This window comes from Microtus oregoni, unplaced genomic scaffold (assembly GCF_018167655.1).
Source record: "Microtus oregoni isolate MIOR12 unplaced genomic scaffold, Mior012 000028F_ref0000031, whole genome shotgun sequence".
Lineage (NCBI taxonomy): Eukaryota > Metazoa > Chordata > Mammalia > Rodentia > Cricetidae > Microtus > Microtus oregoni.
This window is the reverse complement of record NW_024543087.1, coordinates 27,823,765-27,850,589: the sequence shown is the minus strand read 5'-3', so window position 1 is coordinate 27,850,589 and position 26,825 is coordinate 27,823,765. Positions and strand designations below refer to the sequence as shown.

At 35.7% G+C, this 26,825-nt stretch overlaps 1 protein-coding gene across 1 annotated transcript in view; it reads left to right on the top strand.

Annotated features, from left to right (window-relative positions):
* Positions 1-26,825, top strand: part of Atr (ATR serine/threonine kinase) — a 108,760-nt gene that overhangs the window by 50,894 nt on the left and 31,041 nt on the right. Inside the window, exons 25-35 of the mRNA XM_041677182.1 lie at positions 4,057-4,177; positions 5,310-5,447; positions 6,506-6,698; positions 9,047-9,225; positions 12,314-12,478; positions 13,561-13,652; positions 18,524-18,615; positions 18,843-19,020; positions 20,023-20,202; positions 21,121-21,280; positions 24,525-24,704. Coding sequence (XP_041533116.1) covers positions 4,057-4,177; positions 5,310-5,447; positions 6,506-6,698; positions 9,047-9,225; positions 12,314-12,478; positions 13,561-13,652; positions 18,524-18,615; positions 18,843-19,020; positions 20,023-20,202; positions 21,121-21,280; positions 24,525-24,704 — 1,678 coding nt within the window. The remainder of the gene's footprint in view (positions 1-4,056; positions 4,178-5,309; positions 5,448-6,505; positions 6,699-9,046; positions 9,226-12,313; positions 12,479-13,560; positions 13,653-18,523; positions 18,616-18,842; positions 19,021-20,022; positions 20,203-21,120; positions 21,281-24,524; positions 24,705-26,825) is intronic.

Here is a 26,825-nt window from a genome sequence, read left to right as displayed (position 1 = left end):
CATCCTTCCTGATTTTCCATCATGAATATCTTTTTTTCCCTCTACTTTAAAAATGTGTTTTCTAAACCGGGCGATGGTGGTGCACTCACCTTTAATCCCAGCACTTGGGAGGCAGAGACAGGCAGATCTCTCTGAGTTTGAGGCCAGCCTGGTCTACAGAGGAAGTTTCATGACAGAAACCAAAGCTACAGAGAAACCTGTCGGGGGGGGGGGGGGTGTTTTCTGTTTATTTCTTCAATAACTTTGATCATTACAATTCCTAATTTTAAATTTTGGATTTTTTTTTTAAACCGAAGTCTTTAATTTTATAGGTACTTAGGGTCATGTAATTATTAAATACATGACCTTAGGAAAATCACTTCTTTGAAGCCTAATCAAGTACCTATACTTCTACTGAAATTTCTTATAAGAATCCTAAACCTTGTATTTGTATTTGCTGGATAACTATTTTATATTTAGAAGCATTTTTTGCAAGCTATGTATTTCTTCTGACTAGTACTATTAAAGATATGTCAATATGGAGTTTAAATTAAAATTTGGCTTTTCTTTTTTGAAGATTCCACACATTCTTCTCTTCATTCCCTCTCTCTAGCTCCCCTCTCTATGGTTTAGGAGGTCCTTCTGTCTATGTGTTGTTTTTATTGGGTAATGAATAAAGAAACTGCTTTGGCCTATAGCAAGGCAAAATTTAGCTAGGCTGGGAAAACTAAACTAATTGCTGGAAGAAAGAAGGTGGGGTCAGCGAGATACCATATAGCCACCGCCTGGGAACAAACAAGAAGAAACCTTGTTGGTAAACCACAGCCACGTGGCAATACACAGTCTAATAAAAATTGGTTAAATTTAAAGATATAAATTAGCCAAAAATATGCTTAAGCTATTGACCAAACAGTATTACAAATAGTATGGCTTATGTATAATTATTTCAAAATCGGGCAGGACAAAAACCTCATACTACATCTCTAGCTTTCCTTTTTAGTAGTCTCCTATATTCCCCAAGCTGGCCAGGAACATGCTTTCTTACCCATTCTGATATCAGATTCACAGTCTTATTTCTTTGGCCTTTTCAGTGCTGGTATTACAGGTGTGTGCTATCCTACCCAGCTTCTCCACTTCTTTATTCTATATTCTGACACACCTCTATTTTTAAGACTTGTTACAATCTACCGGAAAGTTCCTAGTGCTTTAAGTCATAGATATCTAAGTCTGAGTCTAGGCCCTATGTCTGCTAGTTCTGAAGTCTTGATTAAATTATTTAACAAATGTAACTTCTGGGTTTTTATTGTTATTTTGTTTTCTCTGGTTGGTTGCTCTGAGACAGCCTCACTCTATAACTAAGGATGGCATAGAACTCACTCTGTACCTGGGCTGATCTTGAATTTGTGACAGTTTTTTTGTGTTAGCCTCTCCAGTGTTGAGATTGCAGGTATTAGCCACCTTGCTGACTGAATTTTAAGATGGGTCTTTCTAAATAAACCAGAAAGACCTGAAAATTGAGCTCCTCCTGCGTCTGCCTCCAAAGTGCTAGAATTACAGGCATGCACCACTATGATTGGCTTTATTGTTTCCTTCTTAAAAATGGATATTTTTACTCACTCATACTGATTTTTATTAGGATTATAGGAGATAATAAAGCATGAATAGAGTGGCTGACACTTAGCTGATACTCAGTAATGAATGCCTTGTTAATCTCAGCTTGTTGAATAAATTCCTTGGATTGGGGGGAGATAGTTTGTGGGAGTGGCTGTTTTTACTTATTAGGAAGTAGAAATCAGGCTGGGAGATAGCTCAGTTGGTAAATTACTTGCCTTTTATTATAAAACATGAGATTAATATCCAGAATTCTTGTGAAAAAAAGCATTTGTGATGGTGCATTTTTGTAAACATAGCACTCAGTAAACAGACATGGAGATTGTGGAGCTGGTCAGCCAGCCAGCCTAGCCTACTTGACAAGCTATAGACTCTGTGGGGTGGGGTGGTACAGACCTTTAATCCCAACCCTTGGAAGGCAGAGAAAGGCGGAAGTCTGAATTCAAGGCCAGCCTGGTCTACAGAGTGAGTACCAGGACATTTAGGGCTGTTACACAGAGAACCCCTGTCTTGAAACACCAGAAGGGTGGGGGAGGGGGGAAAGAGAGATTGAGAGAGAGAAAGTATACTGCATCTGAGAAGACACCCAAGGTTGTCTACTGGCCTCCTCGTGCATGCACATTAATACCTGAACACACACTTACAAGCACACAAAAAGTAGAAGCGCACATTTCTGCTCACTTTTAAGTAGTCGTGTACAAGAAGTGACCTTAGGACAGTAATGAGAATTTGTACATGATTTTTTTTTATTTTTCATATTTATTTGTGCTGTGCGCACACACCCACACAACCTTATGTACATGCGTTCTACAGCTTACTTGGAAGTTGTAAGGCAACTTATGGAAGTTGACTCTCTCTTTCCAACCATATTGGTTCTAGGGAGCAAGCAAACTTAAATCATACTTGGCAGCAAGTAACTTTACTTGGTGAGCCATCACACTAGCCCAGGATAATGACACATTTGTAACTTAAAGATTTAAGGAACTTCCCAGATGGTACCATTGAGCTTTTTGATATGTAGTCTCTAATCCTAGATTACAGGTGTAAATGATATCTATATTTGGAATATTTAATTTTAGAAACAGATAAATTCAGTGTAGTTCAAAGTTGCCCCAGAAATAATTTGTGCCAAAAACTTGAGAATGTGACTAGCCAGAACCTGACTTGTAGTTCAAACTCACTGATTTTTTTTTTATTTTTACTTTTATGTTTTGTTTTGTTTTTTTTCAAGACAGGGTTTTTCTGTGTAGTCCTGGCTGTCTAGGAACTCAGTCTGTAGAACAGGATGGCTTTGAACTCAGAGATTTGCCTGTCTCCTCCTCCCAAGTGCTAGGATTAAAAGTGTGTGCCACTACCACCCGGCCAAACTCACTAATATTTTAAAGCTAAATTCACATAAGCATTTTAGTTCCATAAAAAAATTTCACATAAAAGTTTTTCTCCTCTTTTAGATTTGAGATGCGGGATTTCTTGTTTTTTAAAACACAGAATATAGTAAAATGAATCTTGCTTGCTGGAGACCTAGAGTATATTTATCAATTCCTGAATTTACATGATGATGAACTTACGTGGAAGAACCATGGCTTTGAGAAAGTCCTGCAGCTATGTAGTTAGTTGTAAGATGAGAGCTGTTTGAACTTGTTTAAGAAAATAAAATGCTAAGGACAAACAGGAAAGTCCTATTGAACTAATGAGAGAGAATGGTACCAGCTGGGTTTACAGATTAAATTTTGAGAAAGACTAGTGGTTTATTTTTTCCTATGTGAAATCAGAGGTACAGGAGATGAGATCATTGTCCAAAAGTGACAGTAGACATGGTACAGATAGTTTGAGGGGCCCTTATAATTTGAGTGAAGGAGAAAATTCTTTAGAAGCTAAGCATTCGATTAAGTGGTTCAGCCAAAACATTGAAGTCAGTTATGGATTATAAAACCTGAGGAAGAAAGAATACAGCAGTGCACAGGAATTGTCAATTAATGTGGTAGTCAGTGAGTTTGGTGGATGCCCAAAATAGAGAATAATGTAACTGAGAAGCTTGAACTTGACTAGAACTTGATTGGAAGGCTCCAAGGGAGAGATGTCTCACATCCTAAAGTATACACCTGAGAAGTTTGTAATGACCTCTTACTCCACCCTTAAGACAGATAGTAATAGAATAATACTGTCTTTTACCAGAATTCAGCAAATATAATACAGTACAGTTCTCAGTGAAGAGGTGCATTTAAATCCTTATGTTTTCTTTATATTTTCCTTTCCTTTTCTTTCTTTCTTTTTTTTTTTTTTTTCGGGTTTTTCAATACAGGGTTTCTTTGTAGCTTTGGAGCCTGTCCTGGAACTAGGTCTTGTAGACCTGGCTGGCCTTGAACTCACAGAGATCCACCTACCTCCCGAATTCTGGTATTAAAGGTGTGCACCACCACCACCCGGCTCTTTACAGTATTTCTAAATAATTTTTCAAAATTACAGATATAAGAGTTCCCAGAAGTCAACAGATTGGTCTGGAGTAAAGAAGCCAATTTACTTAAGTAAATTAGGTAATAACTTTGCAGAATGGTCATCATCTTGGGCAGGTTATCTTATAACAAAGGTAAGAGAACCTAGTTTAGAATTTATTCATTGCACAGAAATTCTGAAGGACTCCAGAGCATATACCTGAGTGCATCGCATACAAGAGGATATTTCAGGCTGACAGAATTAAAATATTTTAATTATTATCTTTACATATTTTATGAAAACAGTATATTACGGTTAGTGATACTTTTGAAAGAAGATGTATCATTTGTAATTTAATGAAGTTTCTTGGAAAACTAAAGGTGTATTATAATTTTTCCTTGTTTGGCATTTGTATGAGCCTAACTAATGAAATTAAACTGTGCATTCTAAGGAAATGCTTAAGGCATGTTTAAATATAGCTTTTACTTTAAATTTACATTTCTGTTGTTAATTAATATTTTAAAATATTTCAAATATTAAATGGCAATTTTAAAGCATTTTATTTAACTTTTTTAAGAGCACACAAAAATATGTGTGAAATGTAGAATATTATTAAAGTAACTATTTATAGCTCCAATTAGTTTGTTTAGTTCTTTTTGTGTTTTAAGTCAAAATTTATTATTGAGTTAAAAATAAACCTTTAAAACATTTTCTAACAGTTCAGTAATCATAAGTAGAAGATTATATCATACATTTGACTTTAAATTAAGATCTGAGGATTGTATGTTGATTTAAAGTATACATGATTTGAACTTTTTATGCTCAATTAACTTAATTTTCTATTTCTTGTTTTTTTGTCTTATAGTTTGTGATTACACACTGCTTAAAGTACCAGTCGCATACTTAATGTTCTGACTCACACTTTTTTGTTGCTTCACCTAAGGAATTAGCACACCAAATTTAACAATAGCTAAATAAGATATATTATAATTAGGAAAGTTAATCTATAACACATTGAAAAAGAGCTGTAAAAGAGCTAAGGCTGTTTATACTAGTGTAAACTAGCAGCTAGCTCTTTGTTGCCTTAGGGGTGTCAGGCGGTCTGGCATTTGGGATTTAATTAGAGAGATCATCTGATGTTTTAGTTGCTTGGAATGTACATCCTTCACTGCATGGACAATGACCTACTCAGTCATGAATTATCTCACATGATACATTTTAACATCCAATCAATAGAATAAAATGTATAAAACTACTAATCTTTCTTAAACCATTTGAGTTTACAGGTTCGGCATGATCTTGCCAGTAAAATCTTTACATGCTGTAGCATAATGATGAAGCATGATTTCAAGGTCACCATCTATCTTCTTCCACATATTCTAGTATATGTCTTATTGGGTTGTAATCAGGAAGATCGGCAAGAGGTGAGTTATTTGGTTTCAGACAGGTGACACAAGTTCTGAACAAGTGAAACTTTATTTCTCTAACATATTAGTATTAGAAGCTACAGAGAAGAGGCCAGTAAAATGGCTTGATGGATAAAGTGCTTGCCACACAAGACTGATATTCAATCTCCTGATTCCACAGTGGAAAAAGAGAACCAAACCCTAAAAGGTTTGCCTTTACCTTCACATGAACACTGTGGAACCCTTGTAATCACACTCTCACTCACATATACAAATAGTAAATTCCAGCACTTGGGAGGCAGAGTGGTAGGAGCATCAGGAGTTAGAGGTCATTCTCAGCTATGTAGCCAGTACAACTTGTATTACATGAGATCCATCTCAAAAACAAAAGCCAAAATCTTGTCTTACTAGCTTTAAAAAAAAATGTTTAATACAAAAAACCTAGTAACAGTATCAGTATATTTAATTATTTACTCTGAAATTAATTTTAATCTTCCTAAAATTTTTTATTTAAATATGGGCATCACATAGATTTGCAGGTGCCCAGGGAGACCAGAAAAGGGTGTCAAAGTCCCTGGAGCTGGAGTTAATAGGCAGTGTGAGCTGCCTACCTCTTGTGTGTCTTCTGAACTCCCATCCTCTGAGTGAGCAGCAAGCACTTTTAACCACTGAAGCATCACTCTAGCCCTTTTTAATCACTCTTTTATGTGTATGGTGGTCTGCCTGCATGTATGTCTGTGCACCATATATATACCAAGTGTCCACAGAGGCTAGAAGAAGGTATTTGATCGCCTAAGACTGGGAGTTATAGATGGTTGCGGGTCAACATGTGGATGCTGGTAATTAAGCCCAGGTCCTCTGCAAGGACAGCAAATGCTCTTAACCACCAAGCCATCTTTCTAGCCACCTGTTTAGTCACTCTTAATCAGTTTTTTTCTCATTGATTTAGCTATAGATAAGAAAGATTTTTATTAATCTACTATTTTAATTATTGCTATAATGTTTGGTCCTATATATCATATATTAATAAAATGTTACTATATGGATGCATTATTAACTATAAATTAAATATTTAGGTTTATGCAGAAATTATGGCAGTACTAAAGCATGATGATCAGCATGCCATCAGTACCCAAGACAGTGCATCTGATCTGTGCCAACTGAGTACACAGACTGTGTTTTCTATGCTTGATCATCTTACCCAATGGGCAAGGCACAAATTTCAGACATTAAATGCTGAGAAACTTCCACAAAGTAAACTAAAAGGAGGTAAGGTCAACTTAATATGTGAATATTTTCTTGTAATTTCCACTGGTTAACTTGTCCTTGTATTAATTCTACAATTTAAGCATTAGAGGGTTTTCTGTTTGTTTGTTAAAGACACTGTCTCAATATGTAGCCTCAGCTGGCCTAAAATCTCAGTATATATACCAGGCTGGTCTCAGACTCAGAAATCTGCTTGCTTCTGCCTCCCGAGTGCTAGGATTAATGGTGTGCTCTATCATGCCAGCAAAGAATTAGTTTTATAAAGTCTGATTTTTTTCATTTGTTTTTGTACTATTGAGGATGGAATCCAAGGGCTTATACATAGAAAGCAAGCATTTTACTACTGAACCACACCTCCAGCCTATGTGCATTTTTAAGTTGTAATAATATACACTTTTCACTGAGGAAAAAGCAGTGAATGTATATGACCTCACTTTAGGATTAGGCTGTACTTCAGAGATAGAATGCTTATCTAGTATGTTAGAGACCCAGGGTTTTTACATCCAGAACTGCAAAAATAAAAACAAAAACAAAGAAACTGCTCTTTTAAGTTCTTACTCTTATACCCATGGACGAAATATGTACCTAATTTTTTTATATAAGATTTGGTGAGGATTGATGAGATGATATGCATGAGTGTTAAGGTGTGAGCTGTGAAGGAGATGATAGGGGGATATTGTGGCTTTGCTACCCCTTACTGTTAGCTCATTTGCTCCCCGTGCTTCAGTGTATTAGTTTATGTGTGTCATTTTCACATCTTTAAGGTTTTTTTTGTTTTTTTTTTAATTTATTTTTTTTATTGAGAAAAGGAGAAAAAAAAACAAGTTTCCACCTCCTCCCAACCTCCCATTTCCCTCCCCCTCCTCCCACCTTTCTCCCCCTCCCCCCACTCCTTTCCCCCTCCCTCTTCAGTCCAAAGAGCAGTCAGGGTTTTCTGCCCTGTGGTAAGACCTAGGAAATAGAAAACACTATCCTGAGTGAGGTGTCCCAGACCCAAAAAGATGAACATGGGATGTACTCACTCATAATTGGTTTCTAGCCATAAATAAGGGTCACGGAGTCTACAATAGGTGAATCTAAAGAAGCTAAGTAAGAAGGGGAACCCAAAGAAAAACATCCTTAAGTTTTAAATGTTGAAGAAGATTCTTATTTCATTTCTTTTATTTTCCTGGGTTCAAGTAGTGTCTGTTTATCTAGAAGAATCTGCAAACACCCTGAGCATGCTGTAGTACACACAGTGTTAGGGCTACTAGTCTGTAATCTTGTTTTTATGGTATTACAGCTTTCACTAACAAGATTAAAGAATCTTTCAGAGTTAAGTGAATCTCTTAAGTTACCCTACCAATTGGCCCATGAACATTTGGTGACAAGAATTATATTGATCACACAGTAATGAATACTTTTCATGGTTTTGAACCACTTTTTTTATTGCTCTTGCAGTTCATAGATGGTTATAATCACATTGCTACTGTTATCCCTCAGCCATTTTCATGGCTGTTAAATTTTTCTTGCTAGGTTTTGGGGCTACTTTAAAACTGACAATCTGATAATTACTAAACAGAAATCTACTTATAAAATTTGTAGTTTGTAAGCCACTCCCTCTCTTACTCATGCATATTAAGGACAATAGATTATTGTTTAACAAATTTTTCTATATTTGCAGATAATTACCTGTTTTCTGGAATGTTTTTCTATGGAGTATTATTAAGTAGCAATTAAGTGTTTGCTCCTAGTTTTGTTTGTGAAATCTTATTGTTAAAAGCCAGCACTAACTTGACTGTTATTTTCATTACACTGCAATTAATATTCCATCTAACACTTGGAGGCAAGGAATACAAATGGCCCAGAGAACTTTTCCCTAATATGAACAAAGGCCAGGACTCATCCTCAGCACTCAAGGAGGAAAATAAAAGCTTCTATAAACTTCAAAATAAAAAGACCTCTTCTATAATTCTAAACTTTCTTTACTGAATAATTGTATCTTATCAGTATTTTGTAGCAATAAGTAATAAATAATTTTATTCCTTTTAGTTTTCATATTTTTAAACATTCAATCATATTTTTGCATTTACTACTTGAAATAACTTGTAAGGAAGGCAAAATAAGTATCGGTATTTCCCTTTAACATATGAGAATTGGGTTCAGTGAGTTGAATAATGTCCAGAGTTACATTAACAACAATGGTAGTACTGGAGCAAGAGTCTATGAGCAGTCACTTTGTTCTTTATTAAGATCCACTATTAGTCCTTAAGGCATTTGTATTATTTAATGAAAAAATTAAAGTTAAATGCTTCATCTTCTAAATTTTTATCTTACCAGTCTTTAACTACTTTTTTTTTTTTAAAATCCAGTATCAAATGTGAATTTTGAAGACTATCAGAGTGTAACTCGTTTTCTAGACCTCATACCTCAGGATACTCTGGCTGTAGCTTCCTTTCGCTCCAAAGCATACACACGAGCTGTAATGCACTTTGAATCATATATTACAGAAAAGAAGCAAAATATTCAAAAGCATCTTGGATTTCTACAGGTTTGAAATTAATATAGTGAATTTAATAATAAAAGTAGCATTGGCAGTCATGGTGATATTGTTAATTTTATTGACTATTTCAGACACTGTGCTAAGTACTAAATATTTGTAATACTTTTAGATGTTTACGGATAATGGGAAGAGATTGAAACAAATTTGGTAAAATATCTAAGTGTTTTGATGCATTTGTCCTGAAGAAGGGCACTGAATTGTCCTTAAGAGTAGGGAGATGACGGATCCAGGAATAACTTAATGTCAATGATGTTTAAAATAATCATAGTTATTAGAGATAGCTCCGTGGATTTGGGAAAGAACTTCTTGTATGCAAACAGTAAAATGTCAGTTTTATAATGACATTTAGCAATGATAAAGGAAAGATCCTATGCCATAGAGAACCTTAGAGGATGTGTACTGGGGCAGTGGTATAATATCTTAGCTAAATGTCTATAGTAGTTGTGGAGGAAGAGTATAAAGGGTTATAAATCAAGGCACTACTGTTGTCCTTGGCAGAGGCAGTGACCTAAGTTTAGGGTAAGTAAATAAGGAGTTGTGAGAATGCTGGTGAAACAAAGGTTTAGAAGATAATATGCTGTGTGAGAAACAAAAGAGGACGTACATGGGACTAAGACAGCATACCCGCTTGTCCCAGTACTATTCTTGCTGAAAAGATCAGTGGCCTCCATGTTACCAAGTTCAGTCTTTATTTTCTTAAACTCACAGTATTATTTCATGCACCTTTCTATGCTCATCAAGACTTGATTTTAGCAAATTTGGTGTTACACAATGGTAAGCCCAACAGTAGGGTGGTAGAGGCAAGAGGATCAGGTGGAGTTCAAGTTCATCAAGGCTATCATGGGCTTCATACAACTCTGTCTAAAACACACAAAACAAGTGTTTTATTATTGTTTTCTCTTTTAATCTGGGAGACATTTGCTTACCCCAGGATTCAGTTCTCTTTGTTTTCTCTTGCCAATGCATTTTTCCTACCCCGAAATCTACTTTATTGAGTCATAGCTGGTATAAAGAGTTGTGCTTGTGCAACATGATGTTTGTAACTAACACACAAAAACAGTCATCATAATAATACTAGGAATATCATTACTTCTAAAAATTCCCCCTATACTCTTTATTGATGGATTGACTGATATGTGCATATATTAAGAGCATTTAACATCAGAACATTTATTGAACTCTAAACATACGATGCTGTGCTATTAACTATAGTCAGTGTGGTTTATTCATCTTGTATAATGTTGTGCCATTGTGTAAATAATTCCCCAGTCTCCACATCTCCAGCCTCTGACAAGTACCATTTCTCCTCTCTGTTTCTATGAAGAACCTAAAGTAGTGATCATATGTATCCATCCTATGTCTGTCTTATTTGCCCTACAGTTCTTGAAGAAAAAGAACTTAAAGTTAAGTGCTTTTTCCTCCCTGTAGTCTATTTGTAATTTCATTTTGCTTTTACAGGATTTTATTATTATAAAGATAATTCAAGCAAGAAACATTTTCAAAATTGTACGGTTATAGCAATATAACAATATAAATATAGCATACATATGTCCACCCTCTGAATTCCACAATTAACATTTTTTTAGTATTTGCTTTATCTGTTCATCCATCCCACCTTCAGGTTTGTTTCGGCTTTTTTGTATTTTAGTGTAAGTTGTTGGCATTTGTGTTTTAGGTCTGCTTTAGTCCTAGTTTTCCCCTCCTCCCATAATAAACCCTGAACCCAGATCAAATATCTTAAAAGTAGTGAGTGGCATTTATCAATATCTTCTACATTTCAGATATAAATAAATGAGCTTCAAGGACAGAGCAGCAAGTTCTTTCAAATGCTCATGTTTGCTCAGTTATCTGAATTCCACATTAGTGAGCTGTTCATTTGTGGCATCTTTTGTTCTTTCACAATTGGTTGCAGAAAGTGTGGTGGTCAAGATCAAATATCTTTCCAGTTATAGATGTGGGCTCATTCTTGACTCTACTTTTTCGTAGTTCTATGTCAAATTTATCCACATAGCCTGGTTCCATACTTACCTGTAACAGCTCATTCTTTACATAATAAGTAAAGTCTCTCATTTAAAAGCTGTTCAATTTTGTTGAGATTAAAGCAAAATTCAAAACATGCCATTTTGAAAGTGTACATGATAGTCACAATAAGATACTACTTCACATCCACTAGAATAGAGTTCTGAAAACACCTCCAACAGGTTCAGTTGTCCTGACAGTGACAACTGCACTTCTCTGCCTCAGAGGTGATGTCCTGCAGTTGCATGTGAAGCTTCTTATGAGTGCAGTCATTTTCAGCAGCACCAGTGCTGTTCACTGTGTGCAAGGTAGAAACTCCAGCATCTGTCTTTAGCTTCCTTTCTTCTGTTTATTTCTAGTGTTATTTTCTCTGCCTCTACAGATTTTTATCAGTAAGCCTGAATATCCCCCTTTAAGCCAGGGTGGTTTTTTTTGTTTTGGTAGCCTTTTGTGAGTGTTTTTTAGTTTGTTTATCGTGGGGTTTTTGCTTGCTTGCTTGCTTGCTTTTGACAGGGTCTTATATGGCCTAGGCTGGCCTTGAATTTAATATGTAGCCTATTATTCCTTATGTTTCTTCCTCTCCTTGACAAATGCTGGGGTTAAAGTGTGTACCCCTATATCTAGCCATGCCCAAATTATGAATTACTTGGGTTTATTGAAGTTTTCTCAACATCAGTATGTTAAAATGTTTACTTAAAATTTTTTAAAAAATTCAAATGCAATAAAACATTTATAGATGATACTCCACAGAAACTATTTTCATTTGGACTCAAAGAAAATTTGGGATATGAGGCTCTCTGTAGTCCTCAGAATCAATATTAGTTACTAATGTCAATTTGTATTTGAGTGGAATAAAAGTGTCAGGGTAACAGGATGTCTGAAAATTGTCCTGGAAACAAATATAAATAACAAAAAAAAAAAACCAAGTAAGACAGAAGTCTTATTTCTAGTAAAAATTTCTCATATGCTGTTTATATATGATTTTGACTTTATTTTTTATTATGTTTTCCCCTCTTATTTGATTGGTTTGTTTTTGTTTTTTAATGGATCAACAAAGAAATTGTATGCTGCTATGCATGAACCAGATGGAGTGGCTGGAGTAAGTGCAATTCGAAAAGCAGAGCCATCCCTAAAGGAACAGATTCTTGAACATGAAAGTATTGGCTTGCTGAGGGATGCTACTGCATGTTATGACAGGGCTATTCAGCTAGAACCAGACCAGGTGAGATGATCATTTAAAAGCTGCTAAATAGGAATGGTAGCAACCTTGGTTTCAAAACTATTTTTGTCAACATCACAATGTATCCGGAAAATATTTAATACTGCTATTTAATTTCCAGATCAATAATATATGAGACTTCTGCTTTATGGTTTCAGAAATTCTTTTCACTGTCAAATTCCTATGACTTTAGAAATTCCTCAAATTAGGGCTGTAGAAATAGCTCAGTCAATAAAGTGATTGCCATGCATAAAGACCTGAGTTCAGTACCCAGAATCCACGTAAAAACATAAGGTGTGGTGGCATGTTCTTGTAACACTAACACTAGGGAGGCTGAGACAGGCAGGTTAGGTTCTTGGATCTCTCTAGTTAACCAGTCTATCAGACTTGGAGAGCTACAGGGTTTGAGGAACTGATTTCGAAGGGGGGGTGGGAGGGAGACCAAACTGTAATTTTATTCAATCTTTTTTTCTTTTTTTTTTTTTAAGGGAGGGTGTCATTTAGCTCAGTATGGCTTCAAACTGTCTTGTCATGATGTTTGGTATTAATTATCATCTTGACAGAATATGGAATCACCTAGGATATAAGACTTTAGGCATGCCTATAGAGGATTATCTTGATGACTTTAGTTGATGGCTAGGACTATTCCCTGAGGGTTCTTGAACTATATAAGGTGAAGAAAATGTGCTGAACAGTACCCGTGAAGGATTGTCTCCTGAATGGCTCCAGATCCCATCAAGTTAGTAATTAACCAAATCTATATTAATAATATCTGTTGACTTATGATGCATAATCTTGAAGCAGGATGTTAAAGAAATTGAGTATGTTTACATTCTGTTTGGTCTAGAATTGGAACAAATTTGGAAAAATAAAATAAATTCAATCTGAAATTATTTTTAGATTTTTTTTCCTGTTACTTTCAGTATATAAGGACATTCATAGTACATGCTGCTGTATAGCCAATCCAGATAGTTTTGCTAAACTAGGAAAAGTAAACATAAGCAGGAATATAGGAAATTAAACTGCTCTTATTGCTTCAGCTATATTTAAAATGAAATTCCTGTCATAAATGTTTTTTTTCCTAGATTATTCATTATCATGGTGTAGTGAAGTCCATGTTAGGTCTTGGTCAGCTGTCTACTGTAATCACTCAAGTGAATGGAGTGCATGCTAACAGGTAAGGTTTGATTAAAGAATAGGGACTTTTTGATTAGTGAATTGCATGGGTTTAGGTTCACTAAAGTAATGAAATATTTTATATGCTTTTATGATGTTGGAGAAAGCACTAAAATTATTACTGTAGGGGCAGGGCTTGAAGGGATAGGCATGCATGTTTGGAGGTCAGAGGACAATGTCGTGGATTACTACTCTCCTTCCACCCTTATGTTGCTTCTGGAATCAAACTGAGGTGTCAAGCTAACACAGTAAATGTCCCTCTCCACTGAGCATTCTTGCTAGCCCTTTTCCTAATTTTTAATATTTTAGTCTCCCAGTTAATAGCTTATAGAGTCATTCGTGAGAATCATTCTTGAATTAGATTGTTCTTTTTGTTTTATTTAGTTTCTCTTTGTAGCCCTGGCTGTCCTTCGATGAGTAGGCTAGCCTCAAACTCAGAGATCCACTTGTCTCCACCTCCTGAGAGCTGACCTCAAAGGTGTGTGCCACCACACCCAGTTAATTAGATTGTTCTTTAAGGAAGGACCTCTTCAGAGTTCACTTGACTCATACAGATAGTTGACTTCAAAACTCATCCAGGTTCAGACAGTATGTAGTATTAACACTGGTTGTTTTCTATGCTAGAGGTGGAGGAGCAGGAGAAAATTTTTGAGTCATTTTGAAATACCACTATAGAATTGATTTTATTTAAAAAGATCCATCATTATGAAAGCAATCTTCCTAAAGAAAATGGACTTATTGTAGTAAATTGTACATCTCCTATAACAGCAACAACAGAAAGGTTGCTTGCTCATGGCAAAGAGAAAGGTTAAACACTTCTTTCAGTTAAACTGTTAACTGAGGAAATTATCTCTGCTATTAAAGCTGCTTTCCCTGAGATTAAAAAAAAAATTCTATTTTGTTATACATTCCACATCCCAGCTATTGTAGGTAGGCACATTTGATCCACAAGGAATGGATCTCACTTAATTAGAAAATGCAGATTGTGTTTGTTGTCAGACACTTTGAACAAATTTATTTTCAGTTTCTTTAAATTAAAATCTGTTATTAGAGGCTGAAGAGATGGCTCAGTAGTTAAGAGCACTGGCTGCTCTTTCAGAGGACCTGGGTTCAATTCCTAGCACCCACATGGCAGCTCACAACTATCTATGACTCCAGTTTCAGGGAACATGACAGCCTCATGCAGATGTACATGCAGGAAAAACACCAATGCACATAAAATTAAAAAAAAATCTGTAATTAATAAGGTCCTCCATTCAGTCAAGACTGGTGGAGAAATCCACAGAAACAGCTGACCCGAACTAATGGGAACTTACTGACTCCAGACTGACAACTGGGAAACCTGCATAGGATGAACCTAGGCCCCCTGAATGCAAGTGACAGTGGGTGGCTTGGGCAGTTTATGGGGCCCCTAGCACTGGACCCATGAGGTATACCTAATGAATGATCTGGCTTTTTGCAGCTTATTTCCTACGAAGATATACCTTGCTCAGCCTAGGCCTAGATGCAGGGTGGAGGGAGGGGCTTAGCCCTGCCTAAACATGGTGACTTCCCATAGGAGGTCTTACTCTTTCTGAGGAGCAGAAGGGAAGTAGGATGAGGGGAAGTTGGGAAGGAGCGGGAAGAGGGGAAGGAAGGGGAACTGGGATTAGTATGTAAAAAAATTATATATATATATATATATATATATGTAGAAAATATATATATGGACCTCTATTCTACTTTGTCAGAGACAAATACACTTATTTTAGTTTGATAGTTATCACAGTGGAACTGATGAAGCAATGGGGAAGTTGTACAGACCTGGGGTAATTGCTGCACGCTGTAGTTATGTTTCTTTAAATTGAGAGACCTCATGAGTAAGGGATTACTGGAGTTTGAGAGGGGACTTTGTCAGGGCACAGATTGATGTGTCAAGTTCTTTAAAATATTCAGTGTACAATTAGACTTGTTTTTTTGTCTGAGACCTAATACATCTCAGTCTTTGGGCTTTGGTCACTTTCATGAAAGGATACTGTATCTTAGTAAAACAAAATGGTCAGCAGGGCCACATATTTTCAATGGGAAAGATTTGCATTTAAACAGACTTTTTCTGTGTTTAACCTATACATAATTTCCCTTATTTACTTATATTAATAAGTTCTCATATTCTAATCCTCATCATTTGGTACCTTTGGTATAAGGCTTGGCATGATACATCTCTGATACTTTAATAATAATTATATTTTTATCCTGAAATTTTGATACTTTAGCATCTGATGCTAAGCTTTTAAAATTGTTTTCAGTTAGACTTTTAAATTTTAAATGTTTATTACCTTGCTCTTAGCTTTGTTCTACATTGGTTTTGGAAACTTTAATATTTAGAAATTGAATTATTCTCAGTATACTGCTATTCAGACTTTGGGGACAGGACATTTTTCAACAAGGTCTCATGTAGCCCCAACTGGTTTCAAGTTCACTGTGTAGTCATGGATGACCTGAATTTGTGATCCTCTTGCCTTCACCTCCTCTGGGATTATGGCTATGCTGCACCACAGTGGGTTTATATAAACCTAGGGTCTTGTGCATGTTAGGCAAGCACTCTACCAGTTGAGCTAAATACCAGCCCTATTTGTAAACCTTTAAACTAAAAATTATTAGGCTACTTGTCATATTTTCTTCTTTTGCAGCAGAAAGACCAATAAGGGCTTTTAAGGATAATGGTCCTAGCCCAGCCTGTTACTTTGTTCATTTGCTTTCATTGTTGTTTGTTTTTTAAATAAAATGGTTATATATGTACCTTTATGTGATGTTATTAGATAAGGAATCTTTTTTTGTTGTTTTGGTTTGGGTTTTTCAAGACAGGGTTTCTACATGTAATAGTCCTAACTGTTCTGGGTAGACCAGATTTGTAGCACGATTAATAAAAACCCAGAGTTCAACTTGAAGATCAGAAAAGCAAAGCAGCCAAGCAACTAGAGAGCTCTTCCCTCTAAGAAATCCTCAGACTGAAAAAGCAATCCTGCCTCCACGAATCCTCAGAATGAGACTGTCTGAGAGACTGTCTCCTCCCATCTTATATTCCTCTCTAGTGCTGGGATTAAAGGTGTGCACCACTACAACCTGGTTTCTATGGCAAACCAATGTGGCTACTGGGATTAAAGGCGTGCCATCTCTGACTGGTCTGTGAGGCTGACCAGTGTGGCTGTTTTCCTCTCTGATCTTCAAGCAAGCTTAATTAAAATATAAATAAACACTGGCTGACCTTGAACTCACAGATATCTGTCTACCTCTGCCTCCCAAGAGTGCTAGGATTAAAGGCGTGTACCACTACTGCCCAGCTCATTTTCTTAGTTATATATAACATTGAATTTGAATATTGGCTATATGCTAGATTCTTTACCTAGAATCTATCTTATGACCAATATTCAAGTTATATAATTTTAAAAAAAAAAATGAAAAGACTAGCTGCTACCATGCAATTATAACCCAAATATCACTGTTCATCCTAGTGTCACCTAGTTACTAATTGATGAAGGAAGGCTCAGCCCACCATGGGTGGTGCTGTCTCTGGGCAGGTGGGCCAAATCAGCATAAAAAAGTTGGCTGAATGTGAGACTGGGAGTAAGCTAGTAAGCCTTGCTTCTCCTTGGTCTCTTTGTTGTTTATTAAAGCTCCTGTCTTAAGTCCCTTGATGATGGACTGTAATTTGTAAGCCAAGATAAAAACTTTCTCCTCCTCCTCAAGTTGGTTTTGGTCAGTGTTTTATCACAGTAATAGAAAAGCAAACTAGAATAGCTACCCATACCCAATTAATGGGCTATTTTCTTCTAAGGATTCTACTTAACAATCAAGAAAATGCTCCATAACAGGCCACAAGCCAGGCTGATGGGAGCAGTTCCTCAGTTGAGGGTCTCTGTTCTCAGATGTATCAGACTGACAACTAAAGAAGCAAAGACTGCTGTTCCCCAGGAGGTTGAGACAAAAGGATGGTATAATAAGCCCAGGACTTTGGGGCCAACTTTGCTAATATAATAAGGCCACCTTTTAAGAGACAGAGAATTATATAGTGTAATATTGTCTGTGTTTTAATAAATACAGCTTGCCTGAAGATCAGAGGGCAAAGCCAGCCACATTAGTCAGCCATTCAGGCAAGAAAGTGATAGCATACACCTTTAATCCTAGGCAGAGGGATCTCTGTAAATTCAAGGCCACCCTGGGCTACACAAAATTGAATCTGTCTAAAAGAGAAACAGACCTCCCACAAAAGTTACCCCAGTACTTGGGATCACACACCTTTAATCCCAACACTAGGGAGGTGGAGACAGAAACAATAAATATAAAGGGGACGAGATAGGAATTCAGTGGAGTGTGGAGTCAGGTTGTAGAGAGCATTGCAGGATCACCCCTTTGACTGAGGGTTGGCTGAGATAAGATCTCTCTAGTGACTTGACTGGGTTCAGTCTCAATGACCCACATGATAAAAGGAGGAACAGCCTGCAGCAAGTTTTTTCCCTCATGGGTGCTCTGTGACACAGATTATATACACACAAAATAAATAGGCTTCTTTGGGGAAGTTCTTTGTCTGGTTGTTTGGTATTTTGAGACAGAGTTTCACTGTGTATCCCTGATTGGCCTCAAACTCACACCTGGCCCTGCCTCCCTGAGTGCTGAGATTAAAGATGTATTCCCTCATGCCCAGCTCAGTGAAAACAGTGGAAATGTTCTTCAGCAATTAAGATTTTCTTGGTTGTTTTGTGTAATTATTTTGTATCAGAGTAAGAAATATAATATAAATACAATAAATAACTAAAACATCTAAACCTATAAAATATAATGCTACTTTAAATGTAAGTAGATTAAAATGTAGTTGATATGCATTTCTCCTAATAGGTCTGAGTGGACAGATGAATTAAACACATACAGAGTAGAAGCAGCTTGGAAACTGTCACAGTGGGATTTGGTGGAAAATTATTTGGCAGGAGGTAAAGTTACTTCTTAAAATATTAGCAGCTGTAATTTACTATAAATATTACAATTTAGGTAGCTTAGCAACATTCACAATTAACCTTGCCTATTTTATGATTGCCTATTTAGTTATTTGAAGTAAAGCAAAACCATCTGTTCAGTATTTCTACTGCCCATCTCATAAAATACAGCAAAGCTAGATCCTGGACTCACTCATCACAGCATTTCTTGACTTGTATTTCAGATGGGAAATCTACAACGTGGAGTGTCAGACTAGGACAGCTCTTGTTATCAGCTAAAAAAAGAGATATGACAGCTTTCTATGACACATTGAAACTAGTGAGAGCAGAACAAATTGTACCTCTTTCAGCTGCAAGCTTTGAAAGAGGCTCCTACCAACGAGGATATGAATTTATTGTGAGGTATTTTAAGAATACTACTTTTATGTTCCTCATTTATATATGTCACCTGGTATAATTTTTTTAAAATATTTATTTATTTATTTATTATGTATACAATATTCTGTCTGTATGCCTGAAGGCCAGAAGAGGGCGCCAGACCTCTTTACAGATGGTTGTGAGCCACCATGTGGTTGCTGGGAATTGAACTCAGGACCTTTGGAAGAGCAGGCAATGCTCTTAACCACTGAGCCATCTCTCCAGCCCCACCTGGTATAATTTTTATGTGTAAATAATTCTGATAATATCTTTGGTATATTGCTTAACAACACAAATTAGCTCTTATATTCTTTTTAAAATATCCTAACATAATCTCCTTTGTCTACTTATTCATCTGAGAAAAAATGATTAAAAAATGCTATAATTGAAGTATTACAGGTTTAAAAAACAAATACAGTTTTTTGTTAGAATTTACTATATTTTATATGGTCTTCTGTAATATCTTGGGGAAACTAGATATTGGATCACTGAATGTAATTTCATTCTGTAGCTACTCTGCTAGATTTTTGTGCCTTCAACACAGTCATAGACACTGATTATTATAAAAATGCAGGAGATAGTGTGACTATATCATGGCTTCTATGACTATCACTTTACAGGTTTATTTTTACTGTATTTACTGTATCAGGCTCTCTTATATTATTACCAGTATTATATAAATATTTCATATTCATTCATAATGAGTCCATATTTTATTTTCATGTTGGCAGTAAAACTTGATTTTAGTTTTCATATATTCTTCAGTTTAATTCACAGGAATTTTGGTGTGACATCAAGGCACTAAATGTTTTCACTAGAATAAATTGGTGTTTACACTTAGTTTTTAATCATAAAAATGTTGCTGTTTATATAGTAAGAAAATATATTAGAAGTTTGATTTTTCATAGCTGAGGTAAAAAGTCCATACTTACTGAGATTGGTAAGACTGAATGAGGTAGCATTTTAACATGTCCTGTCTGTTTTCAGATTGCACATGCTGTGTGAGTTGGAGCATAGCATCAAACCACTCTTTAACAGATCTCCAGGTGACAGTTGTTATGAAGACTCTCTGAACTGGGCGGCTCGACTAGAAATGACCCAGAATTCCTATAGAGCCAAGGAGCCTATCCTGGCCCTTCGAAGAGCTTTATTAAGCCTCAACAAAAGGTGGTTCATATTACTTTTTAAAAAAAAAAAAGTCAGTTCTCTTGAATTTAGTATCATGTTTATATTTTCTTGGGTAGTATTTTTCTTTCTACATCTACATTTTCTATTTTCAATACTTATGAATTCATTACATAGTTGTAACAAACCTAGACCACAATAACCAATTTTACCAAGGACTGTAGAGATGGCTCAGTGGTTAAAAAGCACTTGCTGCTCTTGCAGAAAATAAGGATTATGTTCTAGGCACCTCCTTGGTAACTCACAATCATCTGTGACACCAGTTCCAGGGATTCAGTACTTCTTCTGGCACACACGTAGTAAGCAAGCAAAATACTTATACACATAAAAGTAAATAAATAAATTTTAAGATAAACTGAATTTTAAACCATTTAAAGAAATGTTTAAAGAATCAATTTTATAGCCAAGCATAATATTGCTTGCCTATAATCTTTGTACTCAGGCTAGTACAGGAGGGTCTTCTTAAATGTCAGTGAACCTTCTTAGAAGAACTTGTTTCAAAAAAAAGTTAATATAATACATATGTATGTTTTTATCATTTTAACTTTTTTTTATGTAACTAACATATCTTGAGAGGTAAATACCAATGCAAGTCAAGAATAAAGTCTTTTGCTGGGATGTTCCTAGTAGAGTACATACCTATCAAGTATTAAACTTTGGGTTTGATTCTCAAATACCAAAAACAAAAGAAAAAAGGGACAAAAGCCTAGACAGACTTCTAAGATACAAATTAAATAGCATAAAAAACTTTTAAAACCAGTATTTGTTTGTTGTTGCTTTACAAAGTAAGCATTAAAATAGTACACCGAGAAAGTTCTATGTTGAGAAGAACTGTTTAAGTTATTGATATACACTTACAGGTGTTCTTTTTCTCCTATTTTTGCTACATTTTTTTCTTAGGCCAGATTACAATGAAATGGTTGGAGAATGCTGGTTGCAGAGTGCCAGAGTAGCTAGAAAGGCTGGGCACCATCAGACAGCCTACAATGCTCTCCTTAATGCAGGAGAATCACGACTTGCCGAACTGTATGTGGAAAGGGCAAAATGGCTGTGGTCCAAGGTACTGACCAAGTGAACCTCATCAGAAAATGTTCTGTTGGAATTACATATTTCTATCAACGTTCAGCTGGGGAAACCCTGAGTCCAAATTCAGAACTCTCTTTCTCTGTCCTTTTCTTCATTCTGTACTGTAGTCTAGGTAGGAAGATTGCTTCTATTCTGCAGTCCTCAAATATCTATTTTCAATCCTATGGTAAAGTTCTTCCCATTTTCATCTGAGAGAAATTTCTGAGGAACATTCCAATTCTTACTTTAGTTTACTTTCTGTATATGTAGTAGGTTCTCAGTATGTACTTCATAAATGCTTGTAGCACTTTCTTACTAGTCGCATTGGGAAACAGTGTTACTGTCAAGATGTACTTCTGTCATCACCTGTCAGGAAGGCTTAGTTTAGGCATAGACACTTCCCAACAGCCCCCAGATTCCAGCAATAGAAATAGTAATTTTTTTAAATGTATGAACTACTTACTAATTTTATGTCCCATATTTAAATGATAGTCATTTAGCTTAGAATTTATAGTAGGCATAGCATATTTTGCAGTTGACATTTTGTAGCTATAGGTGATGTCATATGTGATTGTAGAAACTTGGTGGTGACTAAGAGAGGACAGGGAGATGTTTCCTGGACCAGTGCGGAAAGTGGTAATTGAGCCTGTGTTAGATGTCACCAGGTCATTTTATGAGCTAGCATTAGTCTTTGTATTGCCTAAACTCAGTATGCTGGAAATGCAATCCATTGCCTAATAATAGCTATTTCTCTTCTACCTCTATCCTTTTATCTAAAACAAATCTGGGCTTTACCTGAAATTCTTTCCACATCCAACTTTAAGCTAAATCTTCGCTCTAACTTTTGAAATGTTTCTTGAATCATCTCTCTTTTTCATCCTATTTTAAATACTGCCATCATTTTCAGCCTCTAACAATTCTACAGCGTTCTTATGTATCTCATGTATTCTCTGTTTATATTTCTGTAGTCTGTAACCTTTGCAAAATGCTCTTTGAAACATACTACTTTTTCAAAAGATTCAATACTTGAAAGTATTCTTGTATTTTAGAACGTCTGAACTCTGGGAAGTACACACGGCCGTTTCTGGTTGAGTGCTGTCCTATTCCTTCAGCTTCATTTGTCCGTCTCACAAATGCTTTATATAGATTTCGCCTAAAATGAGGTTACTGGTGCTACTCAAACTTAGGTTGGGGATACATCCCAATAAGCTCATTGTAAGTTGAAAATACCTTTAAGTCAGAAATGCATCTAATATATCAAAACTAACAAATGCTGAAGTTTAACAGTGGTAAAGTAGCAGCCTTCTTATCTTCAGCTTTGCTTTCACTACTTTCAGTAACCTGAGGTCAACCTATGGCTGAAAATATTAAATGGAAAATCTCAGAAATAGTCATAATTTTTAAATAACTTTCACTACAGTGTATTGTTTAATTATAATTATATTATTAGTGATTATTACTAATCTCTTATTCTAAATTTAACTTAACTATGGATATATACATAGACACATACATACATATTTGAGAAAATACTAGGATCTGTAGGGTTTTTACTGTTCACAATTTGAGGCATCCAATGGAGGTTTTCAAACATCTCTTGTAGAGAAAGAGGACCATACATACTGTTAAGTATCAGCTGTTTACTTTATCTGTATTGTAGACTGGGAACGATGGCTCATTATCACTGCTTGGTCATAGATCATAATTTAAAGTATTGCTTTGCCAGGTATGGTAGTGTAGGCCTGTAATCATAATACTCAGGAGACAGATGCAAGGGGATCATCATAAGTCAAGGGCAGCCTGGTCTAGATAAAGAGCTCCATGCCAGCCAGTGCCATATAATGACCCCATTCCAAACCCTCAAGCGCCAAAATTAAAAATTGGTGTTTCTGAAACTGGAGAGATGACTAGTAATTAAGAATATTTGTTCTCTTGTAGAAAACATGGGTTTCAGCTACAGGATTCGTATCAAGGGGCTCATAACCACCTGTAACTACAGTTTCAGGGCATCTGATACTCTCTTCTGGCCTTTGAATATACCTCTACATATGTGGTGCAAACACACATACTCAAGCCCACACTTGTACACATAGAATAAAATCTAGCTAAAATGCTATTCACTAAATTGCATGCAGAAAAATTCGCCCCTCCCCTTTTTTTGTTGTTGGTATATTTTTTTGTTTTTCGAGACAGGGTTTCTCTGTAGTTTTGGAACCTGTCCTCTTGTAGACCATGCTGGCCTCAAACTCACAGAAACATACCAATCTCTGCCTCCCGAGTGCTGGGATTAAAGGTGTGAGCCACTACTGCCCGGCTAATTTCTACTCATTTTTAATACCAAATTCAGATTTTTTTTTCTGAATCAAAACCAGATTTTAAAAAATTAATTTATTTATATTTTTATGTGTATTGGTGTTTTACCTGCATGTATATCTATGTGAGGTGTTGTATTCAAGAATTACAGACAGTTGTGAGCTGCCATGTGGGTGCTGACAATTGAACCTGGGACCTCTAGAAGAACAGTCTGTGCTCTTAACCACTGAACCATCTCTCCAACCCCCAGGTTTTTGGGGTTTTTTTTGGGGGGGGGGAGGTGTAATCTTTCCTGACTACTGGTTTCTTTTATTTTCCTGTACCTTTAGATAGATTTTGGAGACTCCTTTCTCTATCCACTAAAGTATTCATCTGTGTTTTATGTTATATGTTGGGTATTTTACATAGTTTGTTTCTTCAGTTGATTGTGAACTTCTTTTATTCTTTTTGTTTGGTTGCTTGGTTTGTTTTGTTGAGATGACATCTAACTGTAGCCAAGGCTGACCTTGAACTTGTGGTCCTCGTGCTTGCATCTTCTGAGTGGTGGAAATATTATACACATACAACACCACATCCAGTTAACTGAACTTTTTAAGCCAGAGTTTTTAATTTATGGATTATTGTTATTCCACATCATCTATGTATGTATATCTTCAGATCCTTGTAATTTAATTTTAAAATGAATGAGTAAATGGATGCATGAAATGAATCAGTGCCACCTTACGACTTTAATTGAGAGTATAAACATTAATTTACAAGTGAATTTGTTGAGGCAAGGTTTCTTCTCCACAGAGCCCTGGTGGCCTTGAACTCAGAGATTCAACTGTACCTGCCAAGTACTGCTATTAAAGACATGTGCCTCCACTGTCTGACTAAGAATATATTCTTAAGTTAAAAATTTGTTAATTGCCTTTTTTTCCTTTTAGGGTGATGTTCACCAGGCACTTATTGTTCTTCAAAAGGGTGTTGAATTATGTTTTCCTGAAAATAAATCTCCAACTGAGAGTAAGCACATGTTAATTCATGGACGAGCTACACTGCTAGTTGGCCGGTTTATGGAGGAAACAGCTAACTTTGAAAGCAATGCAATTATGAAGAAATATAAGGTAACTATATATGTAATGTAAACCATTTGTTTTTTATGTATGAAATTATTTTTTAATTTAATTTTTTTTATTTTTTTGTGCACATCTGTCTCTGTGGGGGTATCAGATCCCCTAGGAACTGGAGTTACAGAAAGTTGTGAACTGTCGTAGGTGTGCTGTAATACCAGCACTCCATAGGAGGGAATAATCAAGAATTGATAGTCTTCTGTCTTATTCACTAGCTCTTCAACCAGAGCTGTATTAGGTCTGTTTGAAAAAGCTGGGTGCCACAGTATGCACTTTTAATCTTAAGAGATGGAGAGATAGGAGAACCCCCTAGGACTTACTGGCATGTCAGTCCAGCTGAATCAGAGGTTAATAGACTATGTCTTCAAAAGAAAGTTGAGAGCAATCCTGGGTTTTTTGTTTTTCCATATGAAGTTGAGTATTCTTTCAAGATCTGTGAAGAATTGTTTTGGGATTTTGATGGGGATTGCATTGAATCTATAGATTGCTTTTGGTAGGATTACCATTTTTATTATGTTGATCCTACCTATCCAAGAGCATGGGAGATCTTTACATTTTCTGGTATATTATTCAATTTCTGTCTTCAAAGACTTAAAGTTCTTGTCGAACAGATCTTTACTTCTTTGATTATTGTTATCCCAAGATATTTAATGTTATTTGTGACTATTGTGAAGGGTGATGTTTTATTATATTTATTTGTGTATATGTTTGTATGTACTTGACATACATGCACACAATACATTTTTATTTTTAAAAACACTTCATTTATAATTATGTGTGTGTGTGTAGTAGGGTAATGTGCAGGTGAGTTGAGGTATCTAAGGACAACAAAAAGGGTGTTGGATCCCCTAGAGCTGCGGTTATAGGTTGTAGTAACTGTGTGATGAGAATCAGACTGTACAAGAGCAGCAAGTGCTTTTAACCCTAAGTCATCTCTCTACCCTTTTTAAAAATGATTTTAAAAAAGAAAAAAGAAAAAAATCCCACAATCTACAAGTAACTGTTTGGGAAGCTAGAAACCTATGTGAGAAAAAGATAATATTGGACTATCTAATTAGCTAAGTTTACTTCAAATTGGACTTTAATATGCCTAAAACTGAAAAGCTAAACTTATAAACTTAAAGATAAAAGAAATCAAAGGAAATCTTTCTTACCTTAGTTTAGGTGAAAGTTTTATAGGTTAAAAAAATAAAATAAAACAAACCTTAACCACAAAGGAAAGTCTTATAAACTGGAGTTCCGTGAAAGCTAAAACATACTATATAAAAGACACTGTCATGATAGCCATGGACTGGAGGGGTAGGGCAATATGCTGTGTATCTACAACAGGCTATATGCAAATTATAAAAACTCAGGAAAAGTCACTCAATATATCTATCAAAACTTGGAATAGACACTTCTTACAGAGTACATATAATGGATGAAAGACACATGAAAAGATGTTTAAAGGCATTAGTAGTAAAGTGCAAATTAAAATCACACTGAGGTAGCTACTTCAGAGGATAGAATGGCTAACATCTAAAAGATTAGCAAACCTATTATTGTGACAACTAGATCTCTCTTCATGCCTGGTAGCAATATTTGTCATACACCTAAGATATGTCAGCCATTTTATTTCTAGATATGTAGCCAAGATAAATAATTACATAACTTCATAAAATCAATTGTATAAAATAATTGTAATTTTATTCATTAAAAACAAAATAGGTCATCTGGTCTATGACAGAAAAGTGGATAAGCTATGGTATGGTCCTGCAATAGAATGCTACTCCACAATTATTAAAAAATAAATTTTTAAGGGTGGGACATAGTGGTACACACATTTATAATACCAGCACTCAGGAAGTAGAAGCAAAAGGATCATGAGTTTTAAGGTCAGCCTGGGCTATATAATGAGACCATGCCCCCCCCCCCAATAAAAAGAGAAATGAGTTTTTTATGTATATAACAAGGCACATGTATATCACAGATGTGTTTAATGAAAGAAGAGGGATGTGATATATGCATTGATTATGTCATATTAAACCAGTATAAGTAAAAGTAATGTGTATTGACACATAATATCAATACTTGTCTGGCCAGTAGGTATAGGACAAACAGGAACTCCAGAAACAG